The sequence below is a fragment of the Arachis hypogaea genome, chromosome 6 (genome assembly GCF_003086295.3).
Source record: "Arachis hypogaea cultivar Tifrunner chromosome 6, arahy.Tifrunner.gnm2.J5K5, whole genome shotgun sequence".
Lineage (NCBI taxonomy): Eukaryota > Viridiplantae > Streptophyta > Magnoliopsida > Fabales > Fabaceae > Arachis > Arachis hypogaea.
Genome location: NC_092041.1, coordinates 91,320,219 through 91,347,323, shown reverse-complemented (window position 1 = coordinate 91,347,323; position 27,105 = coordinate 91,320,219). Strand labels below are relative to the sequence as shown.

Genomic DNA, 27,105 nt, shown 5'->3' with positions numbered 1-27,105 from the left:
TCATGTGAACGTGCCTTTCAGGGGTTCGTGGGATTTGTTCGGCCCGATCTTCGTTATCTCCTCGCCTTCTCTTCCTGGTCTCTTCTCCTTTCTCTGCTATGTATCTGTCGAGTTTTCCTTCTCTGGCTAGCTTTTCTATAACATTTTTTAGGTCGTAGCAGTCGTTAGTAGAATGACCGTAGAGCTTGTGATATTCACAGTATTCGGACCGATCTCTCCCCGCTCTCTTGTGTTTTAGCGGTCGGGGCGGTGGGATTTTTTCGGTGTGGCATACTTCTCTGTAGATGTCTACTAGGGAGACTCGGAGGGGGTGTAGTTGTGGTACTTCCGTGGCTTGTCCGAGTTGGGTTCTTCTTTCTTCTTCTGTTCCCGATCTCGATCTCGGAGTGGGTAGGTTGATTCCTTCCTAGAAGAGTCTCTTAGCTGGGAGGTTTCCTCCATGTTGATATATTTTTCTGCCCGCTCCTGCACCTCGTATAGGGAGGTCGGGTATCGTTTGGATAGGCATTGGCTAAACGGTCCCTCTTTTAGGCCGTTTGCTAGTCCCATGATGGCTGCTTCAGTGGGCAAGTGTTGTATGTCCAGGCAGGCTTTGTTGAATCGCTCCACGTATTCTCGGAGAGTTTCTTGGTTACCTTGCTTGATCCCGAGTAGACTGGGGGCATGTTTTGTCTTGTCCTTTTGAATAGAGAACCTTGTTAGGAATTTTTTGGTTAGGTCTTCGAAGCTGGTGATTGATCTTGGTGGCAGGTTGTCGAACCACTTCATGGCTGACTTGGTGAGAGTGGTGGGGAAGGCTTTGCACCGAATCGCGTCGGAGGCGTCGACTAGGTACATTCTACTTCTGAAGTTGCTGAGGTGGTGACTTAGATCGGTGGTGCCGTCGTAGAGATCCATATCGGGTGGTTTGAAGTTTCGCGGTACCTTCTCCTTCATGATCTCTTGCGTGAAGGGATCATGGTTGCCTTCGGGGTGGTGCCGCGTTCTGTCCGGTCTTTCAGGTAGGCCTCTATTTTCCGCAGTTTTTCTTCTAATTCTCTGCGCTTTCGAGTCTCCCTTCTCAGATCTTGTTCAGTTTCTTTCTGCTTCTTTATGTCCTCTTCGAGTTGTTTCAGTCGGTTTTGTTGTGCCCGGACTGCTTCTAGAATTTCCGAGCTCTTCTCTTTTTCGGAAATTTGTGGATCTTTGTTTGGGAGTGATGTCTTTGGGCGATTCTGTTTGTTTCCTCCTGGAGTGCGTGGTGATAGAGGGCTGTCCGGTCGTTCTCCGGTGTCAATTTCGTCCCCTTGTTCAGATGCAGCGCGGTCATTGTTGTGATGGTCGTCCGCCATGGTAGAGGGATGACTTCCAGGTCCCCGGCAACGGCGCCAATGTTCCGAGGGTTACCTGAAACGTGTAGCTCGGTCGTCTGGAGAGGCCCGAGGTGGGGGTTCAGGGACCCGAGCTTGATATGCAGAGTGGTTGGTGGTTGTACCTGCAATGACACTCCGATGCTTAAGTTAGCATGGGTCCAAGCAGATATGTGTAGAATGTGGAATGAATGCCATACCTGGGTGCTCCAGTGTATTTATAGTAGTTGGCCGTGATCTTCCCTGGATAAGATATTCTTATCTTATCTTATCTTTGGGGGTTTTATCTCTATCTTTGTGGAACCGCCTTTTCTAGGCCTTTTCGGCCTTTAGGCTTTGGGCTGCGTTCCTTTTGATGGGCATTCCTTTACTTTATTGTCCGAGGTCCGACCTTTAGGCGTGGGCCTTAGGACGAGGTCGGACCTTTTATGAATTTGCCGAGTTTGGAGGAGCCCGGTCAGGGTATGAACAGAAAGCATTTAGGCATTTAAAAATAAAAGAAAAATATTTTTTTTAGCTAGTTCACACCTTAAGTTTTCCCACCGAAAATTTCAAATTTACCATTTGCATTCTTTTTTTTTTGAATATAGGGAATCAAAAGGGGCATTGATGGCACTTGATAGGACAATTAAGGAATGGAGATTCAGCCACTATACTAAGGAAATCTTACACTTGTCTTCAAGGGGAATATCTTTGGAAGTGTTGCCATGCAATATTGGGAGTTTGATAGCTTTGGAGACCAAACCAATACCCTCATAAAAGAGATGATCCTTGTGCTCATTCAATACCAAACCCTAACCAATGATAACAAGGTAGTCATAAACTTTCTTCGAAGGAATATCTTCACCAGATTTGGAGTCCCACGAGCCCTCATCAGTGATGGAGGGAGCCATTTCTGCAATAGACCATTGGAAACCCTACTCCTAAGATATGGGGTGAAGCATAAGGTTGCCACACCCTATCATCCCCAAACAAGTGGACAAACAGAGATATCTAACCGAGAATTGAAAAGGATCTTGAAAAAGACTGTGGGAATATCAAGAAAGGACTGGACAAAGAAGGTAGATGATGCTCTTTGGGCATATAGGACAGCCTTCAAAACACCAATTGGGATGTCCCCATATCAACTGGTATACGGCAAGGCCTGTCACTTACCATTAGAACTGGAGCACAAGACCTCCTGGGCTCTTAAAACACTGAACCTAGACAGCACCGCTGCTGGTGAGAAGAGGGTTTTGCAGCTTCAAGAAATGGAAGAGTTTAGGTCTCAAGCCTATGAAAATAACAAGATTTATAAGGAAAAAGCAAAAAAGAGACATGATCTTAACCTAGCACCAAGAAGTTTCGAGGAAGGGCAATATGTGCTTCTTTAAAACTCCAGACTGAAACTCTTTCCTGGGAAACTCAAATCAAGATGGTCGGGGCCCTTTATAGTCACAAAAGTCTCACCTTATGGACACATAGAAATCATGGAAGAAGGCTCAAAGAGGAGATTTACTGTGAATGGACAAAGACTTAAACACTATTTGGGCAGCATGGGGGAAACCCCCAAACAGAAGTATAACCTCAACTAAGGAAAGAACCGTCGAGCAAGCGACGCTAAAAAAAGTGCTCTGCTGGGAGGCAACCCAACCTGAGGTAATTCTCTTTTCATAAGTCTTTCAATAAAAATTTCAAGTTGGATTCTCTGTAGTGTGAAGGGCTAAGTTTGGTGTTACACACCAAAAACAATTCAAGGGTGAATATAGGACTCTAAGTTTGGTGTTCCACCAAAAACTCCAGCTAAAGAGTGCATTGCAATCCTTCAGTGGTGAAACAATGCTCTAGTAACCAGAGAACTTACTTGACAGAGGTTTAACCTCTAATGCATAGTTTATCTTTTTAACTCATAGTTGCTTCTTAATAAAAAGCACACAAGGTTTCTGCATGCATTCAATTTGTTGAAGTAAGCAAAGAACTAAGTTTGGTGTTCACACACCAAATTAAGTTCTGACGCTCACAAGCACACATGCATACTAACCCTTTTTCAAGTGCTTAGGGAAACAAGCAACTCTCAATAGTGTTGCAGGAATTCAATCAATCTCAGAAATTGGTCATACCTCATCATCCGAGGAAACAGACAAGGATATAAATGCTAGAATGAGAATACCAAGGAAGACATCATGAGGTTGTATTAAACTATCTCGAAATGCAGAACTCTAATTGAAAAATGATTGAATAGAACCTTCATACTCTGCTTGTTCTTTTTTATTCATACCCAAGTGTGCTAGTCTAATGTCCTTTCTGCATGTTCATCTTTCTTACTTGTATGCTTGTCCTTTAAGTTAATCAAAAAAAGAAAATGTTATGAAAAGAACAAGAGTGGTGTTATATTGTGAAGTAAGTTCTGAATGTTTATGGTAGGATGATTTGTAAGCTAAGTTGGCTCACCTAAACAAGGAAAGAAGGCAACTATCTATCCTGAATCCTAAGCTTTAAACACATCCTATGAGACTAACCAAATAATAAGATCCCAATAAGAAAAGAGAAAGAGCAATAAAAGTAAAAAAGAAAGAAACACAATAATAAACAATGCTAGGCACCAAGGGTTTTAAGATTGAGGCATGTGTCTGTGGTGTTCATGTGCAAAGGATATGCTTGGATGAATAAGCTCTTAGGGGTGCCTCATCACTTGGTAACTTGGATTAACTAATTCAGGATTATCAGCTGAAAGTCCACTATCAAGAGTGACCTTTGCTACAGAACACTTAGTAACCCAAAGAGGTGCTGGACACCAAGGTCTCAAGAAAGAAAAATAACAAACCATGTGCCTGTGGTGTGTATGTATGAGGGAAAGAGACTTGAGGGAGTAAGTCCGTAGGGGTGTCTTAACACCTAGAACCTTGAGCCAACTGGTTCGGGAGTGTTGACTGAAAGCTTATCATAAAGAGTTGCCCTCTTACAGAGCACTTAGCCAAAAGAAGTATGTAATAAACGTTAGAAAAGAAGGAAGGATCAACAATTAAGAAGTCTCAAAGGATGTAATCAAGAGAGTGACCAAGGATTTGATAAAGGCCTGAAACCTAGTAAAGGAAAGAACCTAAGTTGCTATGCATGAAACCCCATAAACCAGGAATTATGCTTCTATTTTATCTTCTTGCTCTTTCATTCATTCTTCATATGTTTCAGTACTTGCTTAGGGACAAGCAAGCTTTAAGTTTGGTGTTGTGATGTCAGGGCATCTAGGCCAGTTTCACTGACCTTTTCTTTACTATTTTAAGGTAGTTTCATGCATTTTCTTAGTGAATAAGGCAAGTTTTGGATGAAAATACACTTACACCTTGATTCAAGTAACTATTGTGAATTTCACATGATTTCATGAGGATTTTCCTAGAATTGAATGATAAATTGATGATGCATAATCTCATGACTTTGACTAGAGTTTTGATGCACTTTATTTGCTTGATTTCAGGACAAAGGAAGCAAGGAAGAACCACGTTAGTACTCACGTTAATCTAGTTAACGTGACCACTAACATGGAATGGTAAATAGCTTGCAACGTTAAGGAGAAAAGTGATCACCAATAACGCCCGCGAAGCCATCATAAGCACACGTTAATTGCCACGTTAACTAAGTTAACGTCATAGTTAACGTGGAGACAAAAGAAAGCTCCAACGTTAGTGGTAAACATGAACACCACTAACGTTCCAAGATTTGGCAATGAGCCACGTTAAGAGTCATGTTAACTTAGTTAACGTGAACTCTAACGTGGAAGAGAGGAACAATGCCAACGTTAGTGACACTCACCTTTGTCACTAACGTTGGATCAACTAGCATTGCCCACGTTAGTGGTCACGTTAAGACCACTAACGTGAAAGTTAACGTAGAGCTGAGATTGATGAGCCAACGTTAGTGACACTCACCTTTGTCACTAACGTTGGAAGATGGCATTACTACCACGTTAGTGGCCACGTTAACTTAGTTAACGTGAGCTCTAACATAGAGAATAGGGGCACTTTGAGCATTAGTGACAAAGGTAAGTGTCACTAACGCTCTCGAAGGTGAGGCATAGCCACGTTACGAGCCACGTTAGTTACACTAACGTGAACTCTAACGTAGGGACAAAGGGCATAAGGCAACGTTAATGGGAAAGGTGAGTCCCAATAACGCTTGCAAAGGGTTATAAGCCAACGTTATTGGGAAAGGTGAGTCCCAATAACGCTAGCGAAGATTTACAAGGCAACATTAGTGGTCACGTTAGTGCCACTAACATTGGAGTTAACGTAGGCTATATGGGGTTGGAACGTTAGTGAAAATTGTGGTTGCCACTAACGTTCTTGAACCCACAATGTCACTTAACGTTAACTTCACTAACGCCCATGCCTAATTCATACTTCTCTGCAAGATGGGCCCACAAAAGATTGGAACCGCTTCAACTCAAGATCCAAAGCCCACATCCAAGACTTGAAGAACTCACTAGAAGATCAAGAAGAGTAGTATATATAGGAGTAGTTTTGAACTATAGAGAAGCTTGGCACTTTGGAGAACTACTCTCTGTATATTTACTTTTCTGCACTTTTAGCTTGGATGTACTCTTTTCTGCCATTTTCCATTTCTAGAGCTATGAACAACTAAACCCCTTTCATTGGGTTAGGGAACTCTGTTGTAATTTGATGGATCAATTATAGTTTTCATTCTCTTCTTCTTTCTTCTCTTTTGATTTACTAGAAAGCTTTCAATCTGAATTCAATTGGTTAGTTGTCTTGGAAAAGAAACTCTCCATAATTGGATCTCCTCTGAGCCTTGGAAAAGGGATGAGGAGATCATGCTAGAAATGCTTTCTCATGTTGGACCAAATTGGGGTCTGGGCGGATATAGTGACATGTAATCCTCCCAACACTTTGATTTGGAAATACATGTGGTATAATCAGTGACCAAACTTCATCTCTTTCTATGAGCAATTAAATCAAGGAATTGGGCAATTGTTCAAGTTTAGAGAGATTGGATTATCAAGGAATTGGAATCCAATCACCTAAGATTGCCAAGGAGATCAATAGATGCATTGATTGAGGAAGAGATGAAAATGAACTTGATCCGGAGAATACAACATCTCCTGAGCCCAGTGAATTCCCCATTTCTGATCTTACCCATTCTTTTTATTTTCTGTCATTTATTTTCATGCTCATTACCCCAAATCCCCATTTAAGATTTTGCACTTTAATTTCTGCTATTTACTTTTTCGTCATTTAATTTTCTGCAATTCTCAATCTACACTTTGTTTAGCTCAACTAGTATACTCTTCCAACTAAAGTTGCTTGACCAATCAATCCCTGTGGGATTCGACCTCACTCTATTGTGAGTTTTTACTTGACGATAAATTCGGTATACTTGCCAAAGGAAAATTTGTTGAAAGACAAGTTTTCGTGCATCAAGTGTCACATAATCATCACATTGATCATGTTCTTGTGTGTGAATGGATATCTTAGAACAAGAATAAGCATGAATTGAATAGAAAATAGTAGTAATTGCATTAATACTCGAGGAACAGCAGAGCTCCACACCTTAATCTATGGTGTGTAGAAACTCTACTGTTGAAAATACATAAGTGATCACTGTGTTCATTGGCTTCAGCCCCAAAGAGGGAACTAGAATAACCAAGACTAAGGTCTAAGGAATAAACATCCAAAGATGATCTAAGGATCCATAGATATGAGTACAATAGTAAAAAGTCCTATTTATACTAAACTAGTTACTTGGTGTGTGCTTGGGCCCACTTCCGGGCCCACTTGGTGTGTGCTTGGGCTGAGCATTGAAGTTTTCATGTGTTTGGGCCAGTTTTTATGTCAGTTTGGGCGTTTAACTGCAGCTTCTATCCTGTTTCTGGTGTTTAACGCCAGAATAGGGCAGGAAATTGGTGTTTGAACGCCAGTTTGCATCGTCAAAACGCGAGTAAAGTATGGACTATTATATATTGCTGAAAAGCCCTGGATGTCTATGTTCCAACGAAATTGAGAGCGTGCCATTTAGATTTCTGTAGCTCCAAAAAATCGATTTCGAGTGCAGAGAGGTCAGAATCCAACAACATCAGCAGTCCTTTTTCAGCCTCTGAATCAGATTTTTGCTCAGGTCCCTCAATTTCAGCCAGAAAATATTTGAAATCACAGAAAAGCACACAAACTCATAGTAAAGTCAAAAAATGTAAATTTTGCTTAAAAACTAATAAAAATATACTAAAAACTACCTAAAAACAATACCAAAAAGCGTATAAATTATCTGCTCATCACTCTCTCAACTCGATACGTGACTAAAGTAAAAATATCTCCTAAGTTTCTTTGAAAAAGTAAAAAGTAATATTCAGCAAAAAAAGGAAACTATGATTCAACCTCCTCTTCTCTCAGCCACTGATAATCATCAATTGGTATTACAGCTTGGTTTCAAAGAGATGAAGTTTTGTAGCTTGGAAAAAAATCCTAATGGCAAACAAGAATGGTTCCAATGTGGTGGCCTACACTTTTATAGAAGGATAATCCAACAACAGACCTCCGTTCTTCAATAGAAAGAACTACAGTTATTGGAAGGAGAGAATGAAGATATTTGTTCAGTCAGTATACTACAACATTTGGAAGATAATCTTGAATGGTCCCCAAATCCCAACCAAAATAGGAGCAGATGGTATAGCCATTCCTAAGACTGAGGCTGAATGAAATGATGAAGATAAAAAGAAGATAGAGTTCAATGCCAAAGATGTCAACATGCTCAACTGTGCTATTAGTTTCGAGGAATACCGAAAGATATCAAGATGTGAAACTGCAAAGAAAATCTGGGACAAGCTCCAAGTCATCCATGAAAGGACTATTCAAGTCAAGAAAACCAGAATAGACAAACTGAGCAAAGAGTACGAAATGTTCTCTATGAAGAAAAGAGAATCTATTGACAAAATGTTTGAAAAATTCAACGTCATCATCAATGCTTTAGATGCTACGGGGATTACTCACCCTGAATCTGTGTTAGTGAGAAAAGTTCTGAGAAGTCTCACTAAAGAGTGAGAAACTAAGGCTATAGTTATAGCTGAGAGCAGTGGCATTAATCAAATGACATATGATGATTTGAGAGAAAATTTACTTGCTTTTGAAACCACTTACTTGAAAAATAACACAAAGAAGAAAGGAATTTCTCTCAAATCATTCTCTGAGTCCCTGGATGATGAATCCAGTGATAATTTATCTGATGATGAGTTTGTTCTTTTTGCTAAAAAATTCAGAAAAAATGATGAAGCTTAAAGAAAGACGCAAGGGAAGCAGCTCAGGAAGATCAAAAAGGGACTTAAGCAAGATCATCTGCCACAATTGCAAAGAGGCTGGACACTACAAGTTTGACTATCCAAAACTGAAGAAAGAAGAAAATACCAAGAAAGAAAAGAAGAAGGGGTTCATGGCCTCCTAAGAAGATTTGAAAAATGATTCAGACGAAGAGGAAGAATCAGAGATCAAATCTCAAACCTGTCTCATGGCCGATCAAACTGATGAGGTAATTATCATTGAACCTTCTACTGAAGACCTTCATCTTATGATTGATCATCTCACTAAGAAACTAAGATACTTCTTAAATGAAAATCATGAGCTTGAATCTCAAAATGACATCCTAAAGGTAGAAAATGCTTTTATCAAAGATAAATTAAGGGAAGTTGAAACCGCTATTGATCTGGTTGAAGAAAACAAGTGGCTGAAGGCTGAACTTAAGGGCTGTGAGAAAAAAACATTCTGTGGTTGCCTATTTGAACTATTTTGAGGAAAATGAAAGGTTGCACAAAGAGGTAAAAATTTTAAAAGAAAATTTGCCCATCTTTGCACAAAACTCTGAAAACCTAAATAAACTCCTGGCTAGTCGAAAACCTCTTTATGAAAAGGCTGGATTGGATTTTCATAAAAAATCTAAAAACACTTTTGAAAAATTACCTTTTTAAATATGGCTTCAACTTCAGATGACACAAAGTTTCAAAACCCAACTAATCTAAAAAAAAAACAGCAACCAAAAAGATTTTGTCATTTATGCAATCGGAATGGGCTTTTTCCTATTCAATGTTTCATATGTGAAAAAATGATTGGAGACAAAGTGTACAAAATAGTTGGCAACTACAATGGTCTTGGCCAAAGGAGATGGTTTAACATTCAAGGATCCAAAAGAATTTGGATATCTAAGGTCACTTAAGATTTTTTTGCAGATGTGCCTAGCATCCAAAAGAAAGGACAACATGTGGTACTTGGACAGCGGATGCTCTAGGCATATAACCAGAAAGTCCACATTTTTCATCAAACTTGACGAGTATGATGGAGGGTTTGTAACTTTCAGTGATAATGGTAAAGGAAATATAGTGGCCATAGGTAAGGAAGGTAAAAATTTCTCATCTTTCATAAATAATATTTTTCTTGTTGACGAATTGAAACACAACTTACTAAGTATTAGTCAATTATGTGATCTTGGATATTTGGTTATATTTAGAAAATTGGACTGCTTAGTTATTTGTGAAAATTTTAGTGTAGTTTTGTTTGAGGCAAAAAGATGTAACAATGTGTATGGGCTCACTCTAGAGGACTTAAAAGATCAAAATGTGACATGTTTTACCTCAATTGAATCTGAAAAATGGCTTTGGCACAAGAAATTGGGTCATGCTAGCATGCACTAAATTTCTAAACTTGTTAAAAAAAATTGATTAGAGGTATTCCTAATATAAAGTTTGACAAAGATATTACTTGTGATGCTTGTCAATTAAGCAAACAAACAAATTCTTCCTTTCAGCCTAAAGATGAAATCTCTACCAAAAGGCCATTAGAAATATTACACATTGATCTTTTTGGTCCCACTAGAACTCAAAGTTTGGGAGGAAAACATTATGGCTTGGTGGTGGTTGATAACTACTCCAGATATGGATGGGTTCTTTTCTTAGCTCACAAAAATGATGTGTTATATGCCTTTTCTTTTCTTTGTAAAAAGATTCAAAAGGAAAAGGATTTGAAAATTGTCCATATAAGAAGAGATCATGGAAAATAATTTGAAAATCAAGATTTTAAAAATTTCTGTGATGAATTTGTGATTTCTCACAATTTTTTATATCCTAGAACACCTCAAAAAAATAGAGTTATTGAAAGAAGAAATAGAAGTCTTCAAGAAATGACTAGGACAATGCTTTGTGAGAATGAAGTTCAAAAATTCTTATGGGCTGAGGGTGTAAACACAACTTTCTATATCTTAAATAGAACCATCATTAGAAAAGGGTTGAAGAAAATCCCTTATGAACTATGGAAAAGAATAGGCATGGCGAAAATCCCCGGCGGGGCGGGTACCCGTGGGGATTTACCAGCCGGCGGGCAGGTATGGGGGTATTTCTACCTGCGGAGACGGGAGACGGGATCCCGTATAATAAATGGGGCGGGGCGGGGTAGAGGTCCCCACCCCATAGAGACCCGCTAAATTCCCATTTATGTGAAATGACAAAAATACCCCTGATATATATATATAATATGTGAGCCATTGGAAAAAACCCTAGCCATCACATATGCTTCACTGCTTTAGAGACAGAGAGTGAGAGTCTCGTCTCCTCTCCTTTCCACTCCTCCTCAAAGTTCAAACCCTTAGCCCCTCCTGTCTCCTTCTCGAACACCGCCGACCACTGCCTCCCATCCTCTAGGTCCTTCAGCGCCGCAGTCTCGTCTCATCTCCTCTCCACTCCTCCTCAAAGTTCAAACCCTTAGCCCCTCCTGTCTCCTTCCCAAACACCGCCGACTGGCAACCATCGCCTCCCACCCTTTGGGTCCCTCAGTGCCGCCTCCCACACTCTGAGTGGCTCAGTCGCTTACTGTAGGTTTCGAGCTCACCGTCGTAGCCACGTCATGTTCTTCTCTTCGTCGCGTCGTTGCCGGTCATTGTCTTCTCCTTGTCACGGCAGACTCGTCGTCAACCGTCGTCTTCTCCTCTTCGCCGTCCATCTGCCAAATCGCCAATCTTCGCTGGTCTGTCCCTTTTCTCCATCAGGTAAGTCAGTCCTGTGGTTTTTGAATTTATGTTTCTGAATTAGGTTGATCTGATTCAAGAATTACTAAATTTAGATTTTTGAATTAGGGTAATTAGATTCTGATTTCTGAATTTTTGAATTAAGGTAATTATATTCTGATTTCTGAATTTTTGAATATTTGAGTTAGGTTAATGAAATTCTGATTATGCTTTGTAGTTTTTGGATATGTTTGATACTTTGGTTATTTTATGGATACGTTTGATATTGTTTGTTGTTGTTAATGTCTTTGGAGACTATGAACATGTTAATGTCTTTGTTATTTTTAATGTTGTTAATGTCTTTGGAGACAAGGAACATGATTATTGATATGATTTTATTCATTTTTTTTCCAATTTTTTTCCATTTTTTATTTTTTTAAAATTTGCGGATATCTATGAGTCCCCGATCCCCGGCAGATATGGAGTCCCCGTTACCCGAGGCGGGGACGGGGACTAGATATGGAGGCGGGGGTGGGGGACATGTCCCCGCCCCCGTGGGTACCTATTTCCATGCCTAGAAAAGAACCCCTCAAAACCTCAAGTACTTTCATATATTTGGTTGCAAATGTTTTATGTTAAATAATAAAGACAATTTTAGTAATTTTGACCCAAAATCTTATGAAGGTTTATTTGTTGGATACTCAACCACTAGTAAAGCTTATAGAGTTTACCTCAACGAACATAGAACTATTGAGGAATCCATACATGTATCTTTTTGCGATACTAACTTTATACCAAGTATTGTCTTAGATTATGATGCAAGAAATGAAGCTGAGAGAAGTTCACAGTTGAATCAAGAAAATGTCAAATTAGGTCCTTCTATGGAAAATGCTAGTTCTGAACCTGCTCCTCAAAATGAAGGAGACATTTCTGTTTTGTCTCCTGATGAAACTAGAGAACTCAGAACGATGAATGAAGTTAAACCAAGTCATAGCCAAGTCGAAACCTCGTCTTAAAATCCTAGAGAGTGGAAGTTCTTAAAGAACTGCCCACACGAGTTCATTATTGGAGATCTATTCCATGGAGTCACTACTAGATCCTCAAGCAAAAAGGCCAAAATCAACAATGTTGCTTTCCTATCCCTATTAGAACCTCAAAATGTGAAACAAGCTCTTGTAGATCCCTCTTGGGTGAAGTCCATGTAAGAAGAGTTAAGCCAATTCGAAAAGAATGAGGTTTGGACTCTTGTACCTTACCCTAATGGTAAGAAGGTAACCGGTACCAAGTAAATTTTCAGAAATAAATTGGGTGAAGATGGTAGTATGGTTCGTTACAAGGCTAGATTAGTGACCCAAGATTACAATCAAGAAGAGGGCATTGACTTTGATGAGTCATTTGCTCTGGTGGTAAGAATGGAAGAAATTCGGTTGCTACTTGCTTATGCTGCCCACAAGGGCTTTAAAATATTTTAAATGGATGTCAAATGTGCCTTTTTGAATGAATTTATTGATAGAGAAGTATTTGTAGTCAACCCCCTAGTTTTAAAAACAAAGATTTTTCCAATCATTTTTTTAAACCATCCAAGGCTCTTTATGACCTTAGGTAAGTTCCAAGATCATGGTATGAAAGACTTAATGCCTTATTGTTGCATAATTTTCTAAGAGGTACTACTGATACTACTTTATTTATTAAAGAATCTAATGATGATTTTTTGCTTGTCCAAGTGTATGTGGATAATATTGTGTTTGGATTGGAAAATGAATCCTTGTGTAAAGAGTTTCTAAATCTAATTACTAGTGAGTTTGAAATGAGTTTGATGGGAGAACTAACATTCTTTCTTGGAATTCAAATCAAGCAAACTCCTAGTGATATTTTTGTCCATCAAGAAAAATATGCCAAAGAGTTAATAAAGAAATTTGGTTTAGAAAACTCCAACCTAATGGGTACTCCTATGCATCCAAATATAAAACTTGACAAGGATGAAATGGAAAAGATGTTGATGAAACCTGGTAGAGAGGTATGATTGGATCATTAATGTGTCTAACATCCTCTAGGCCGGACATAGTTCTGAATGTGGGTGTATGTTCTCGATTTCAATCTCACCCCAAGGAATCACATCTTTTAGCTATAAAACAAATCATTAGATACATACATAAAAGGCACAGCTGACCTTGGTTTATGGTATCCTATAACTAATGAATTTTGTGTAGTTGGTTATTGTGATGCAAACTTTGCGGGAGATCGTGTGGATAGAAGAAGCACCTCTGGGACGTGCTGCTTTATTGGAAAATCCCTAAATATTTGGTCAAGCAAAAAGCAAGCCACTATTGCTTTATCCAAGGCTGAAACAGAATATTTTTCAGCCTCCACTTGTTGTTCAAAACTGATTTGGCTTAAAACTCAACTTGCCGATTACAAACTGAAAATTAATAGTATTTTCTTACTTTGTGATAATATGAGTGCAATAAATATCTCTAAAAATTCTGTGTTGCACTCATGAACTAAGCACATTAGGGTTAGATATCATTCTATTAGGGAACATGTGTAAAAGAAAACTATTGAAATTCAATTTGTAAAATCGAAAGAACAATAGGCTGATATCTTCACTAAGCCACTGTGTCAAAAAAGATTCTGCAAACTAAGAACTGCACTGGAAATACTTGATATTAATTCTATGGAGTAATTGTGTTTTTGTTTTCTTTGTGGTGTTTTTATCTCACAGGTAGTAGGGAGACAAAACTAGGCACGTGATGAACTCTTCAAAAGAACTTAAACATAGCTCAGAAAATTTCTGAACTGAAAATCTGGTTTCAATAGCCCAATATGCTTCCACCACTTTTGGGCTATGTAAGACAAACCTTTTTTGTATGATATGGGCTTATTACTAAAATCATAAAATTATTTTTTAATATTTTTTTTCAATTCTTTCTCTTTTTACTCCATGTCAAGTCATGTCAATCAGAAACTTTTATCATCCTTCATGACTTGCCACTTCAAATTGCATTGTTTTTCAAAATTTAAATTTTTTGAAAACCATTTCATTAAAATTCTTGCTTTAAAAGAGAAGTTTTTCATTAAGTATTAATGATGATTTCTCTTTCAAGGTAACCTATCTCTCCTCCACTAACCCTCTTCGACGCTATCTCTTCCCGTCAACTTTCCTTCCATCATTCAATATGAGAAAAAAATAGCAACAAGAAAGAGAACTGGTGCATTCATCCCTTCTCGAAATCCTCCTCACTCCAAACAACCCCAATCTCACACACATATTCACATACACTCTCATTCATCTTCATCTTATTCCTCTCAACCGAACGAACCCATGGCCAGAAAAATAGTTCATCACAAGGGTTCCTCTGCTAACAAGGGAGCCGAATAATCTCGTGGGAAAGGCGAAAAGGGAAAAGGCACCGTACAGGAAGAAGAAGAAGACCATCCACCATCTCCTCCTCGTCGCTTTATTCCTCATTCTTTCGGCCGCTCTACTCGTCCCTCTAAAGTCTAAGAAGGCCTATACTTCACGATATTAGAGAGTCTCCACACCTTGACTCTCTTGAGTTCAAATAAAAGTATGGTAAATCATCACATTCACATTATGATCCTCATCATTTTGCTAGTTGCACTGACTATGAGTTTCATAAGCAAGTTATTTTGAACCGAACTCTTTGTTCCTCTTTTGGTGTTGATCTTGATGCACTGTCTGAAAAGGAGATTGATTTTAAAAATAGTTTTCATGATCTGAAATGGACTAACAATTTCAAAATTAGAAAGCCTGTCTATTCAAACCTGGTGTGAGAGTTTTATGCAAATATGCTTTTTCATGAAGGAGAACTTCATTCTTTTGTTAAAAATACTCAGTTTGTTTTAAATTCAAGCACCATTAGTGAGGCACTTGGCTATCAAAACATAGGAGCGAGTGTATATATGTCTAGCAAATGGAATAACCATGTTGGCATCTCTCACCAGGAAGCCCGGGCCAGAATCTGTGAAAATTTCTCTTCCATGGATGGCACAACTCCCACACACAAGACCCTAGGTCCTGTTAGAGCTCTGTTACATCGCATCATAACACACATAATCATGCCTCAAAGTGGATCATATCAAAGGGTAACAGTTTGTGACACTATTGCACTTTATGCCATTTTGAACTCCATCTCATTTTTTGCATATCTCATGATTTGCCACATGTGGAATTGTGCCAAAATCGAGAAAAAGAGTTCTCTTCCTTATGGAATGTTTTTAACTTGTCTGTTTGAATATTTTTCCATTGATTTGAGCAATGAACCCGTTGAGAACAAGATGTCTATTATCAAAGGCAGTAATGTACCCAAACAGACTAAAGGCAAAGGTCTCAACGGTACTAAAGATTCGGCTATATATGAAAGTAAAGATGAAAGCCTTCTCTCTTCCTTTGTTGCTGGTACCTCGGATTCACATAAATACTTGATCACTAGGATAGTTAAAACATTTGTCAACAATTTGTCTTTATGACCAAACAAATGGTCCGATCGAGTAAGGAACAGCGAAAGATTGCATTACAAAATGAAAAATCATTAATGAAATCTTATGATAGGATCGAGGTGTTTTTGAAACATCTTGATTCACTTGATGAGGACCAGGTTATGTCAGACAAAGATGAAGATGACTTAAGATACTGAGAACGAAGATTCTAATGCCTAGTCTTGCTCTCTGCTGCCTCTGAATAACTTATACTTTGCTGCCTCTAATATCAAAACTTTGATACATTTCTAGTTTTTCTTAAACTTTATTTAACTTGGATGACTATAATAACTTTAACTATGTTACACTCTATTTGGTATGCATGATTTACTATTTTGGCTGTGTTAATTGTTGTTTATGCTTGTAGATTTCCCTTATTGATAACAAAAGGGGGAGAAATGATGAAAATAAATTGAAACAGAAACAGTACATCATGCTCTATTTTAGTTCTGATTTGGTTTTGAGAATATACTGCTCTGTTCTATTTTGTTTTAGTATGTCTCTATAGGGATAAAATTTCTCTCAAGCTTTAGCTCTGAGTGTGAATATGGGCTATACATATTCCTCATCATGATTGATTTTATAACTGTTTGAACATATCTTAAAAGTAGGTACTACTCCTTTGGATAAAATTGTTTAATCTAGGTTGCTAAAATGCATACATTAAGGGGGAGTTCAATGAACAATGGATAGGGGGTCTTACATTGAATCATTCATCAAAGGAAAGTGTCCTCTCCTAATCCTTTTCAATTCATTTTTAATAATGTTTGTCATCAAAGGGGAGATTGTTGAGTTTGGAAAACTAATCCATATGATGAACAAACATTATAATTGTTGGTTTAACTTATTTGCTTTAGTGTGCAAGAAAAACAAATCAAACATTTTAGCCCAAGGAACAAATAATCAAGCTCACACACTGTGGTCCATCATAACTAAGCTAAGCCCTATCACAAGTCCATAAACCAACTATGAGAAAATAAATAAATGAGCCCAAAATCATTCAAACCTCATACGGTTACCTACTCTCATACCTCAAGAAACATGAATTTCAAGTTCAATTCACTTTAATCCTATTTAACTTCCACCGAAAGCCAACAGTCCTCTCTTCTCTCTCCTCTCTCCTTTCACTTCGGTTACGTCATTCACAAAGAAGAAGCGAGAAAAGAAAAGTGCAGAAGTTATGGTAGGTTGAAGAACAAAAGACTTGTTTTCAATTCCAAGCAAGAAGAAAGGGATACAACCAAAAAGCTAATCATACTTTGGTAAGAGCACATCAAAAAGTTTCTTCCTTCTTTTGTGATACACCGAGAAACTAAGAAAAAATCCACAAAGTCTCAAGCACAAATCGAGCAACTATGGAGGAAGTGAAGTCGAATTTGGTCAGTTGCTCATCTATGGACCAAATCTAAACTTGGAGCCAAAGCAAAACTCTACGGTCAAGATTGAAGAAGCTTGAAGAAAAAGTACGAGAGAGAATGGGTAAGTTGCATGCAACAGATTTGGATCTCTTTCTCATCACTAACAAAGCAGTTGCAAGCTCTGTGAAGGAGAAGAAGACAATATGGACCTTGAACTAGCTTCAAACTTAGAAGCTTCACTCTTCTATAATAAGGGTGAACGGCCAAGGGTTGAAGGCAAGAGAAAAAGAACAAAGCACAGAGTTTAGTTCTCATAGCTTCCTAAACTTTTGAGTTCTTCTCCTTCATGGTTCTTATTTAGTATTTTTTTTCCTCAATTTAATATGTTTGAGTCTCATTGAAAAAGGCAAACATGGTGAGGTTTGTAAGAAAAAGCCAATGAGAGGTAAAAGACAGTGAGTTAAACTAGGAGAAAAAAAGTCATAAAATGTCACAGATTTTTTTGTACATCTTTCTGTTTTGTTTCATGATCCTGTGGAAATTTTCTTACAAGTTGGGTTAGCACTTGGCTGCTGAAAGTTAGGTTGAGTCCTAGTCAAATTCAGATTGGGTTAGAATCTGGATTTGTCCCAGATAGGATTGGGTAGATCCTAGGGAAAGCATTGATGTATGTAATGTATTGAAAAAGTTAGTGAAATTCTATCATAATTGTGAAGGGGACTAGATGTAGGCTACATTGTACTAAGTAACTGAACGAGGATACATTTGGGTGTTACTTCTTCTTTTCTACTTCGCTTCCGTTTTTGTTACTCAGTAGACAAAATGAAAATGTCTCTCAACTCGATACGAGACTAAAGTAAAAATATCTCCTAAGTTTCTTTGAAAAAGTAAAAAATAATATTCAGCAGAAAATGAGGTTAAGATTCAACCTTCCCTTCTCTCATATTTTCATAATTATTGTTTCACCTTTTTAACAAGAACTTATGTCACAGTTAAAAATTTTCGGTGTCAAAATTGAAAAACTTCTTGTGTCACAGTAAAAAAATTTCGGTGTTATTTTCTAATAAATTCTGTCTAATTCAAAACTTTTTCTATAAAAAAAAAAGAGAAAAAAATTAAACAAAGTAGAAGAAATATATAATGCTGTAAAATCATCAAGAAGAGGAGGAAGAAAAAAAAAGAAAAATGCAGTAACAACAACAATAAAAGAACGACAATGATGAAAAAACACGCAAAAAAAAGATAGAACGCAAAAAAAAAATATTCATATTAAAGAGAACAAGATACAAGTTAATTAAAGAGAACAAGATACAAGTTAATAAAGAGATACACTCTCACTGATGAGATTGTTTTTTATTGTATTTAAACAAATTAAATTAAACTTGATTACAAAAAAACTTAGAAAACTTAGATATATAACGAGACTATTCTTAGTTTATTACTTATCTCCATTCACACAATAATAATAAATTAATTAGATGAATACATGCAATTTGGTATGGTAATAAATTAATTAGATGAATACATAAAATTATATATTAATTAATTTTTTATATATAATATAATCAAATCTTAATAAAAATATAAAAAATAATACGTATAAATATATATAAAAATGTTTAATAACTATTTTGATAATTAATTTTTTATGTCAAATATATAATATATTCCAAAATCGATATTGAGCTGCATATAAATATTTGTATCAATGTCGATATTGTGGAGAAAGAGACCACGTGGCATGTTAAAGTGAACAAAATTCAAGTTTTTAAATTCTAAATTTAAGTCTCAAAGTCACACTTACTTATATGGCCACCAACATTACACGACACCCTGATTCATTCACTAGGTGGATCTGTGATAGCTTGTTTCATCTGTTAACCAGCTGCTGCAACATAAAGATAAAGATGATTGGTCTATTACAATTTAATAATAATTATACTACATGTATATTAAAATTAATTATTAACATAAAATATTTAAAAATATAAAATATATTAAAAATAAATTAAATAATATATATTTATATATAAATATATAATAATTTTATTTGATAATATATAATTTATTATTTATCAAAAGTATAAGTAATTCAATTACGTTTAAATTGTGATTTTTAATATTATTTTATTTGTCCATTTAGTTTCCAAATGAAAATATACTTTATAATTTATTATTTAAAAACTTTTAAGAAATACAATTACTATATTGTTTATTTCATCCTTATCGTCTTGATACAATAAAAAGTAACAAAAACAATAATAAGCACAAAAAAGGGGCTCGGTAATTGGATTTAAGTATACTATTTAAATTTTTATTAACTATAATTTATAACATATTATATTATTGACGTAAAAACATCAGTCACCAATTAATTATTATAAAACATATATTTATGTTTATAAAAATTTTAATTATATTATTATGATAATTTTGACTGTTTTATTTGTAAAAGTTATAATTATTCTAATATAAAATAAATAATTATTTTTATAATTGATTACTTTAAAAAAATGTAAAAAAAAATATACGTCTAAAAATATATAAATACTTTTTGTGTTTATAAAATATTATTATATTTTAAAAAAATATTATTTTTTATGTACGTTATTTTCGTATATTTTTATGATATAAAAATTAATTTTTATTTTTTATTAATTATTTTTAATATTAAAATAAAAAATATTCAAAATAACATAAAAGAAATAATAGTCTATATGATATTAGAAAATTTTTAAGTATATTAGTATTTGAATAATTTTTAATTATTAATTTTAATTATAAAAAATATATATAATATATATAATTAAAATTTACTAAAATATTAGTATACTAATATACTTAAAAAATTTTATACAATATTTTTTATCACTATATATAAACGATAAACGATAAACGATTATATGAATAGATGAAGAGGACACACGTGCTAAGCATCAAGAATTTAGATGAGTAAATAGTATTAATTTTTAAATTTTTATAACAGTAGGAATTTTTATATGCACACTAGCTAGAACCTAGTTGGACATTTTGGTAAATTTAATTTATTTTGGTTCACCGTCTTAAACTCTTATCACACAAAACAGGGGTCGCTTTTACAACCAGTTTCCAAACCAAACAATACTATGGGGTGCTACCACCGAGTGCAACAAATGCTGGTCTGGCTTTTAAATATATTTTTTTAATTTTAATTTTAATTTTAATTTTAATTTTAATTTTAAATTTCTTTCCTTTTATCTTTTTATTTAATTTTGGTCCAAATTTTAGGTTACTGTTTTCCAGCCAAAAGCACAATACCATGTCATATAGCCCCTAGTTTTCTCAAAGCATTGATTTTCTCCCTAATGTGACATTCATATTATATATATTTTACATTGTTATGTTATTATAGCATCTAGAGAAGGAAAAAGAAATATCTTCTTAATCATAATCCACAGAAAAGAAATTCCATCCTGTAATAATATGCACTTTTTCACCATTGCATTAAATATCTTCACATCTTCTTTCTTATTCTTATTCAAGTCAACTTGACTATATCATTTCACTTCTTCCTTATACGGTCTTTATTCAAAATTTGATGTTTCTTATTCTAGACTCAAAAGTTGAAGCATATTTAATACACCTAGGACTCCAAAGGGATTGATCCAGTGGGCTATATCTATGTTAATCTTATATATTTATTACCTTGAACCTTAATCTGTGTATGTGTGTGTATAAAATTGTTTATGTGAAAGCACTAATTGATTCATCAGAAGGAAGATTTTTGTGTGTGAGTATTATGGAGTTGGAACAAGGTGGTAGAGAAAGAATTGTGCATAATCATGTTAGTAAAGTTGGTTATGTGAATGGTGTGATAAACAAGAGGAAGAAGCCTTATAGAAGGGTTAAGAGGTCAGTGATTAGGGTTCCAAGGGCTCTTCAGGAACTCTTTGTTTCATGCAAAGACACATTCAAAAGCCCAGCCACTATTCCTTCACCACATCATGTTCAGACACTTTGCCGCATCCTAGGTATGTCACATTAGATTTGGTTCTTTTAGTCGTTTATTTAGTGTGTGTGAGATGTTATCCTAATTATTTTAGTGGAATAATTATGTCAAATTTACCTACACTTTGTATATTAGGAGTTTGTTATTACACATCGATATTTTGTTTCATTTGATGAGTCTTGATCTGTGTAGACAGTCATTTAAAACAACCATTAAAATCACTTACTAATTATAAAATATATTACCATACAAAATATTTATTAAAAATAAATTAAATAACACATTTATTTGATTTTAGTGTCCAAATAAATTTTTAATTATTATCATATGTAGCATAGTTTCATGAGGTTAGATATTTTGGATATGCTTGGATTTTGAAAATGGTTTCCTTTGCATGTTGTTGTGGCCATGCATTTTGACCTCTACTTTCCCGAATTAGATAAAATTTCAAACAAGAATGCAAAGCCCCAAAAGGCCAAAACAAATGTTTGATCAATTTTTTTTGCGGCACAAAAATAAACAGAACGACGTTATTGTTATTAATTATTATTATTATTATTTCCAAAGTTATTATTATTATTATTATTATTATTATTATTATTATTATTATTCTAAAGTTAGAAATGAGAATCAAATTTGCCACCTCTTGGTGAATATGGCGAGAATATATCATTTTATCCAGAACTCGTTGGCATTGGTATTATTATTAATTTATTATTATTATTATTATTATTATTAAGGGATGGATGAATGAATGATGACTTTACATTAATTTATTTAATTTTTTGAAGGCTTATCACACTTACCATAGAAATACAAAATATCGCCAGCCATAGAAACCAATTTAAAAATTTGATTTTTTTTCCGTAATTATTCTTTTGAATTTTGATGGTATATGGCATCAGTTTTAATTCCCCCCTTTATTTTATTTTTTTTTTATGATAGTATTATTTTTTATTACCTAGTTAATCACTGCCCACAGGAAACTCTTCTCTATTTAATTAGTTTACTTCCATTCTATGTTTATAATTGATTTATTTTTTAGATGTTTGCTCTGATACTTAAAAAGTATTGTCTAATTATTAAAATAGGTAAAATAATTAATTCTAAATTTAAAAGTATAAAAGTTAAAAAAATTTTAATATTTTAAAATTACTATTAAAGGTAATTTAGATAAAAATTAGACACTAAACAAAAAGCACTATAGAATTGTCCTATTTTTTATTACTTAATTAATCACTGTCCACATAAATCTCTTTTCAGCTCAATTAATTATTTACTTTCTATTATGTATATTTGACCTAATTAGCCACTGCCCACAGAAGCCTCTTTTCTACTTAATGAATTAGCTATTTACTTTCCATTTTGTTTGTTTGGACAACATCCCATATAATAATTAGTTATTTTCATTTTTTTAATTTCTATTAGAAAGAATTTTGAAAATAGAAAATATAATGTAAAATATAATTAAGAAATGAAATTAGAAAGGAAAAAACCGTTTGAAATTTCCTCCTCAAAATTCAATTATTCAAAACAAATCATAGAAAGATACACATTTCTTGGTGCATGTGCAATTATATGTCTTAACTCTTAAGGGAAATTAATCCAAGTCCCAACACCCCTCTTCCGGCCTTTTTTTTAATTTAAATAAAATAAATTATTTATTTACTCAAATAAATCGTAGTACACAATTTTACCGTTTTGAACGTTTAGTTGTTTTTTCTTTGGCAAAAAAAAGCGAAAAAAATTTTGCAAATTATGAGGATTGCATCCGTCTAAAATGCAAGTTCATATATTTAGTAAATATGCATGTGTATATAAAATAAAAAATATGTATATGTATTATTATTCTAGCATGATTAATATACGGATAATGGGGGTAATGGCTGAAGAGTAAAATTTGGGTGAAGACTAAACTCTAAAGATTATTTTTTAGTAAAGAAAAAGTTCCAAAAAAAAAATTGCACATGGTTCTTATAAATTTAGTGAAAATTTTCAATTTTTGCCGAAGAAATTTCCTTAAACATACATATGGACTGGCAATTTATTTCTCTAATTTTTATGTATGTCTTGCAAATAATAATAATAACAATAATAATCAGATGATATAAAGCCAGAAGATGTTGGGCTGAGTAGAGATCTGCAATTCTTTAAGCCTGGAAAGAATATCATCAAAGAGAATCAAAGGGTCACTTACACAACCATGTACAAGTGTGACAATTTCTCCGTAAGTGTTGCTAATTATATATATAATTCTAGTGTCCTAATAAACTGCTAATAACTTGATTAATTAATTAATTATGTTGGAATTTTTGCATGCAGCTTTGCATCTTTTTTCTCCCTGAATCAGGAGTCATTCCCCTCCATAACCACCCTGGGATGACAGTTTTCAGCAAACTTCTCTTGGGAAAAATGCACATCAAATCCTATGACTGGGTTGATGAGCTTGAGGCCGAGGTGGAGGTCGAGGCTGAGGCTTCCAACAATTTGATGCAACAAAATTCTAAAGGTAAGCCTCTCTCTAATACACATGAAACAAGTATAAATATACACAAATATATGGTGACTAATTTGGTAATTGAATTTCAATATTAAGTATATATTTAACTTGGTTTCCAACAAATTCGAAAACAAACATTTTGGTCCTTAATAAATCTTTATTACTTTGGAAGTCTCTGAAATTTATTTTTTAAGACAATTTGGTCCTTTTATCACTTATAATAAAATGTTTAATATATAATAGACAAATAAGTTCTTATTAACAAATTTTATTATAAGAGAATTTGATCCCCAATAAATATTATTATAAGACAAATTAGTCATCTCAACAGGGAGACTTTAAAGTAATAAAAATTTATAGAGGATCAAAGTGTCCAATTTAAAATAATTTTAAGAACCAACCTGGTGTTTACTCTCTAATATTTATAGGAAATCTTTTATATACATATATCTTTAATCACAGATTTGAACAAAAAGCATGTGGCACCATATTTATATACACACTATTTGAAATAAAGCAAATGAAAGAAAACAGATATTGTAATGAAATTGATCATGAAATCAAATGAAGTAAATAGTGTGGTCAATTAACGATTGTGATATTTATGCAGTGAGATTGGCAAAGTTGAAAGCAAATAGAGTGTTGACGGCACCATGTGACACTTCAGTGTTGTATCCAACAAGAGGGGGAAACATGCATGAATTCACAGCAATAACACCTTGTGCTGTTCTTGATGTAATTGGTCCTCCTTATTCCAAACAACATGGCAGAGATTGTTCTTACTACAAAGATCACCCTTATGCTGCTTTTTCTACCAGTAAGCAACACTTCGCTTCTTTTTTTCTTTTTTTGGGTCTCGGTATCCTAAATTGCTATATCTGGAATATTGGGTTCCATATATTTAATACTAATAAAAGAAACTTGGGATTCAAATATCTCTGTTGCTTTATTGTTCTTTTTGGTCAAGTTCAAGCTTTCCAATGCAAAATAATTTTTCTTTGGTCATGATACTATTGAATATAAATTTAATAATGGTACATATATCGCATGGGAATTTACTTTTATTGTATAAGGATAGTAAAATATCAAACTAAGATCGGTTGGAGTAATAAATTTCAAACAAAAATTGAATTTGATGGCAGGATATCCATTGTATTTTTTTTTTTAAAAAAAAGGGGCTAACACACTATTGAAAAATTTTGTAAAATGTTGAAAATAAGGTTTTCTATGATAATGCAGATTATGCACATTTTATATTTTATGAACACATTAATTTGCATTTCTACATGGAACAAATATAACGCAAACTTTTTGTCTTACAAACAGTTAAACCTGCCTTATTCTGTAAATACACTTGGACTGTGATTCTTAGTTTGTCACTAGGATAGAATAGATTTGAATAACTTTACACCTTTATATTTCTAGAAAAAGCTTAAAGACGGTAATTTTAATTTATATTGGCGAAGACTTTAGCTACCAGTCTAACATCTTTAGCCTAACAATCTAGCATTATATTTTTTTGAAAATGTTTTGAAATATTATTAAAATACTTATCAAAAATAATAAATTGTGAGAGTCCGAATTTCTTTTTGATGGATACTTCTATGATAATAACATCTTCACATGAAAATAATATTATAGACTATTAAATGAATTGATATATTTAATTAAATATATTTAATTAATTATTTAAGGATTTATAATTGTCACCTTCATATAACCTTTATATAAATATGTCATGAGTATTTTTCTTTCTCCGTATACAATCCGGGACTTTATACCTTCAATTGGTCATAACTGTTCCACTATTTGCAAATGTTGGCAAGTGGCAACCCCATGTGTGCACTTTATGGTGGTCCGTAGAATAAAATATTATTTAAACATAATTATTATCGAATGTTAAAAGACATATTATGTATTTATGGCTACTTGCTGGATAAAATGTGAATTCTATTAGTTACATAGTATCCTATATTATGTTCAAGAAATATTTTTCCATTTATATATTGCAGATGAAGAGATGGATAAGGGGAAAGAAGCGAATGTATATTGGTGGTTGGAAGAAATTGAAGTGCCAGAGAACTCTCAAATGGATGGGATTGAGTACCTTGGTCCTCCCATTGGTGAACCATCCTTTTAGATTTTTCCTTTTTGTTTTTTAAAAACAAAAAATGGTAATTTCATATATAATATAGCACTCTTGCTAATTTCTTAGTATCTTGATGTGCATACTGCTACGCGTATATAGAAGATCCCTCTCCCCTTTACCATTTTGTGTCAATAGTTCAAGAATTGAAGCATGTATTTTGCTTTGTTCTTCGGTTTAAGTGTGGCAACATGCATTTTATTAGTGGATATCCAATCTAACCTCATTTGGTTGATACGATTGTCAAACTAATTTACAGCGGATAAATTAGGTTCGAGTAGGGTTTTTGTACGAATTGGAATTTGTATATGTATATGTTATATTGTACGAATCAAGATCTGTATATTTATATTTTTATATATTTATATAAAAATATATTTTAAGTAGATATTGAATCAAAAATTTTTCACAAAGTACAAAAATTCTAAAATTATTAATTAATAATTTAATAATTTTTTACATAAAAAGACAATTCTGTTTTAAATTATTATAAATGTATATAATAATATTACATTTTTTTAATACGATCGGGTATCCGCATATTAATAACATGTAGAATTAGAATTAAAATATTTTCAATTCAAAATATAATTGAGTTTATACAAAAATTTTAACTTAAAAATAGAATTAAAGTTGATTCTAAATTTTATTTTATCCTACTTATTGCCATCTTTACTTTCGTTGTTTTCTTAAAATTTAGCCCTAAATTAAATGAGAGCTGTTATATTGTTGGTCCTTTTACTTGTTGCCAGTTGGTATTACTTTATTTGTGGGAAAAAAATATTTTCGTTCTTTAAGAAGATACTATTTAATGAGTTTCTATTTTTTTTTTTTTTCAGAAGTCTAGGTAACTAAGTCTGATCCTGCAAACTTCTTTAAAAATTAACTAATCTTTTGATATGCTAAAAAAAATATTTTAAAGTATAGAAAAAACAACATTCAAAATCATACCATAAAAAATATTTGAAAATATTGAGAAAAAGTTATCTAAAATCATATTTGAAAATATAGGAAAAAGAACGTTTGAAATCATACAATAAAAAATATTCGAAAGTGTAAAGAAAAGATTATTCAAAAGTAAGAGAAAAATAAATATATTAATATTTATTTTTATTATTTTATATGTAAAAAAATCTAAAAATATAAAAAAATATAAAAAACTATAAGAAACATTCCGAAACTTGAATAACCAAAAGACTAATTTAGTGATTACTAGTAACTAGCACTAAATATATAGCAGGGTCCAACAACAAAAATTATTAGTAGCATATAAAATAAGTACTAGATCTGTTACGATT

The 27,105-nt window shown here is 33.9% G+C and overlaps 1 protein-coding gene across 1 annotated transcript; it reads left to right on the top strand.

The window, feature by feature from the left end:
- The first annotated feature begins 20,724 nt into the window (after positions 1 to 20,724).
- LOC112696924 (plant cysteine oxidase 2) lies at positions 20,725 to 26,042 on the top strand. The gene is made up of 5 exons (XM_025749874.3): positions 20,725 to 21,183; positions 23,264 to 23,388; positions 23,484 to 23,670; positions 24,272 to 24,478; positions 25,674 to 26,042. The coding sequence occupies exons 1-5, from the start codon at positions 20,877 to 20,879 to the stop codon at positions 25,799 to 25,801; spliced, it is 954 nt and encodes a 317-aa protein (XP_025605659.1). The 5' UTR covers positions 20,725 to 20,876; the 3' UTR covers positions 25,802 to 26,042.
- The last annotated feature ends 1,063 nt before the right edge of the window (positions 26,043 to 27,105 follow it).

Coding starts and splice junctions, on each gene's coding strand:
- LOC112696924 (XM_025749874.3), top strand. CDS start 20,877: ATGTGTGTGTATAAAATTGTTTATGTGAAAGCACTAATTGATTCATCA. Junction 23,389..23,483: donor ACAAGTGTGACAATTTCTCC/GTAAGTGTTGCT, acceptor TTTTGCATGCAG/CTTTGCATCTTTTTTCTCCC. Junction 24,479..25,673: donor TTATGCTGCTTTTTCTACCA/GTAAGCAACACT, acceptor TATATATTGCAG/ATGAAGAGATGGATAAGGGG.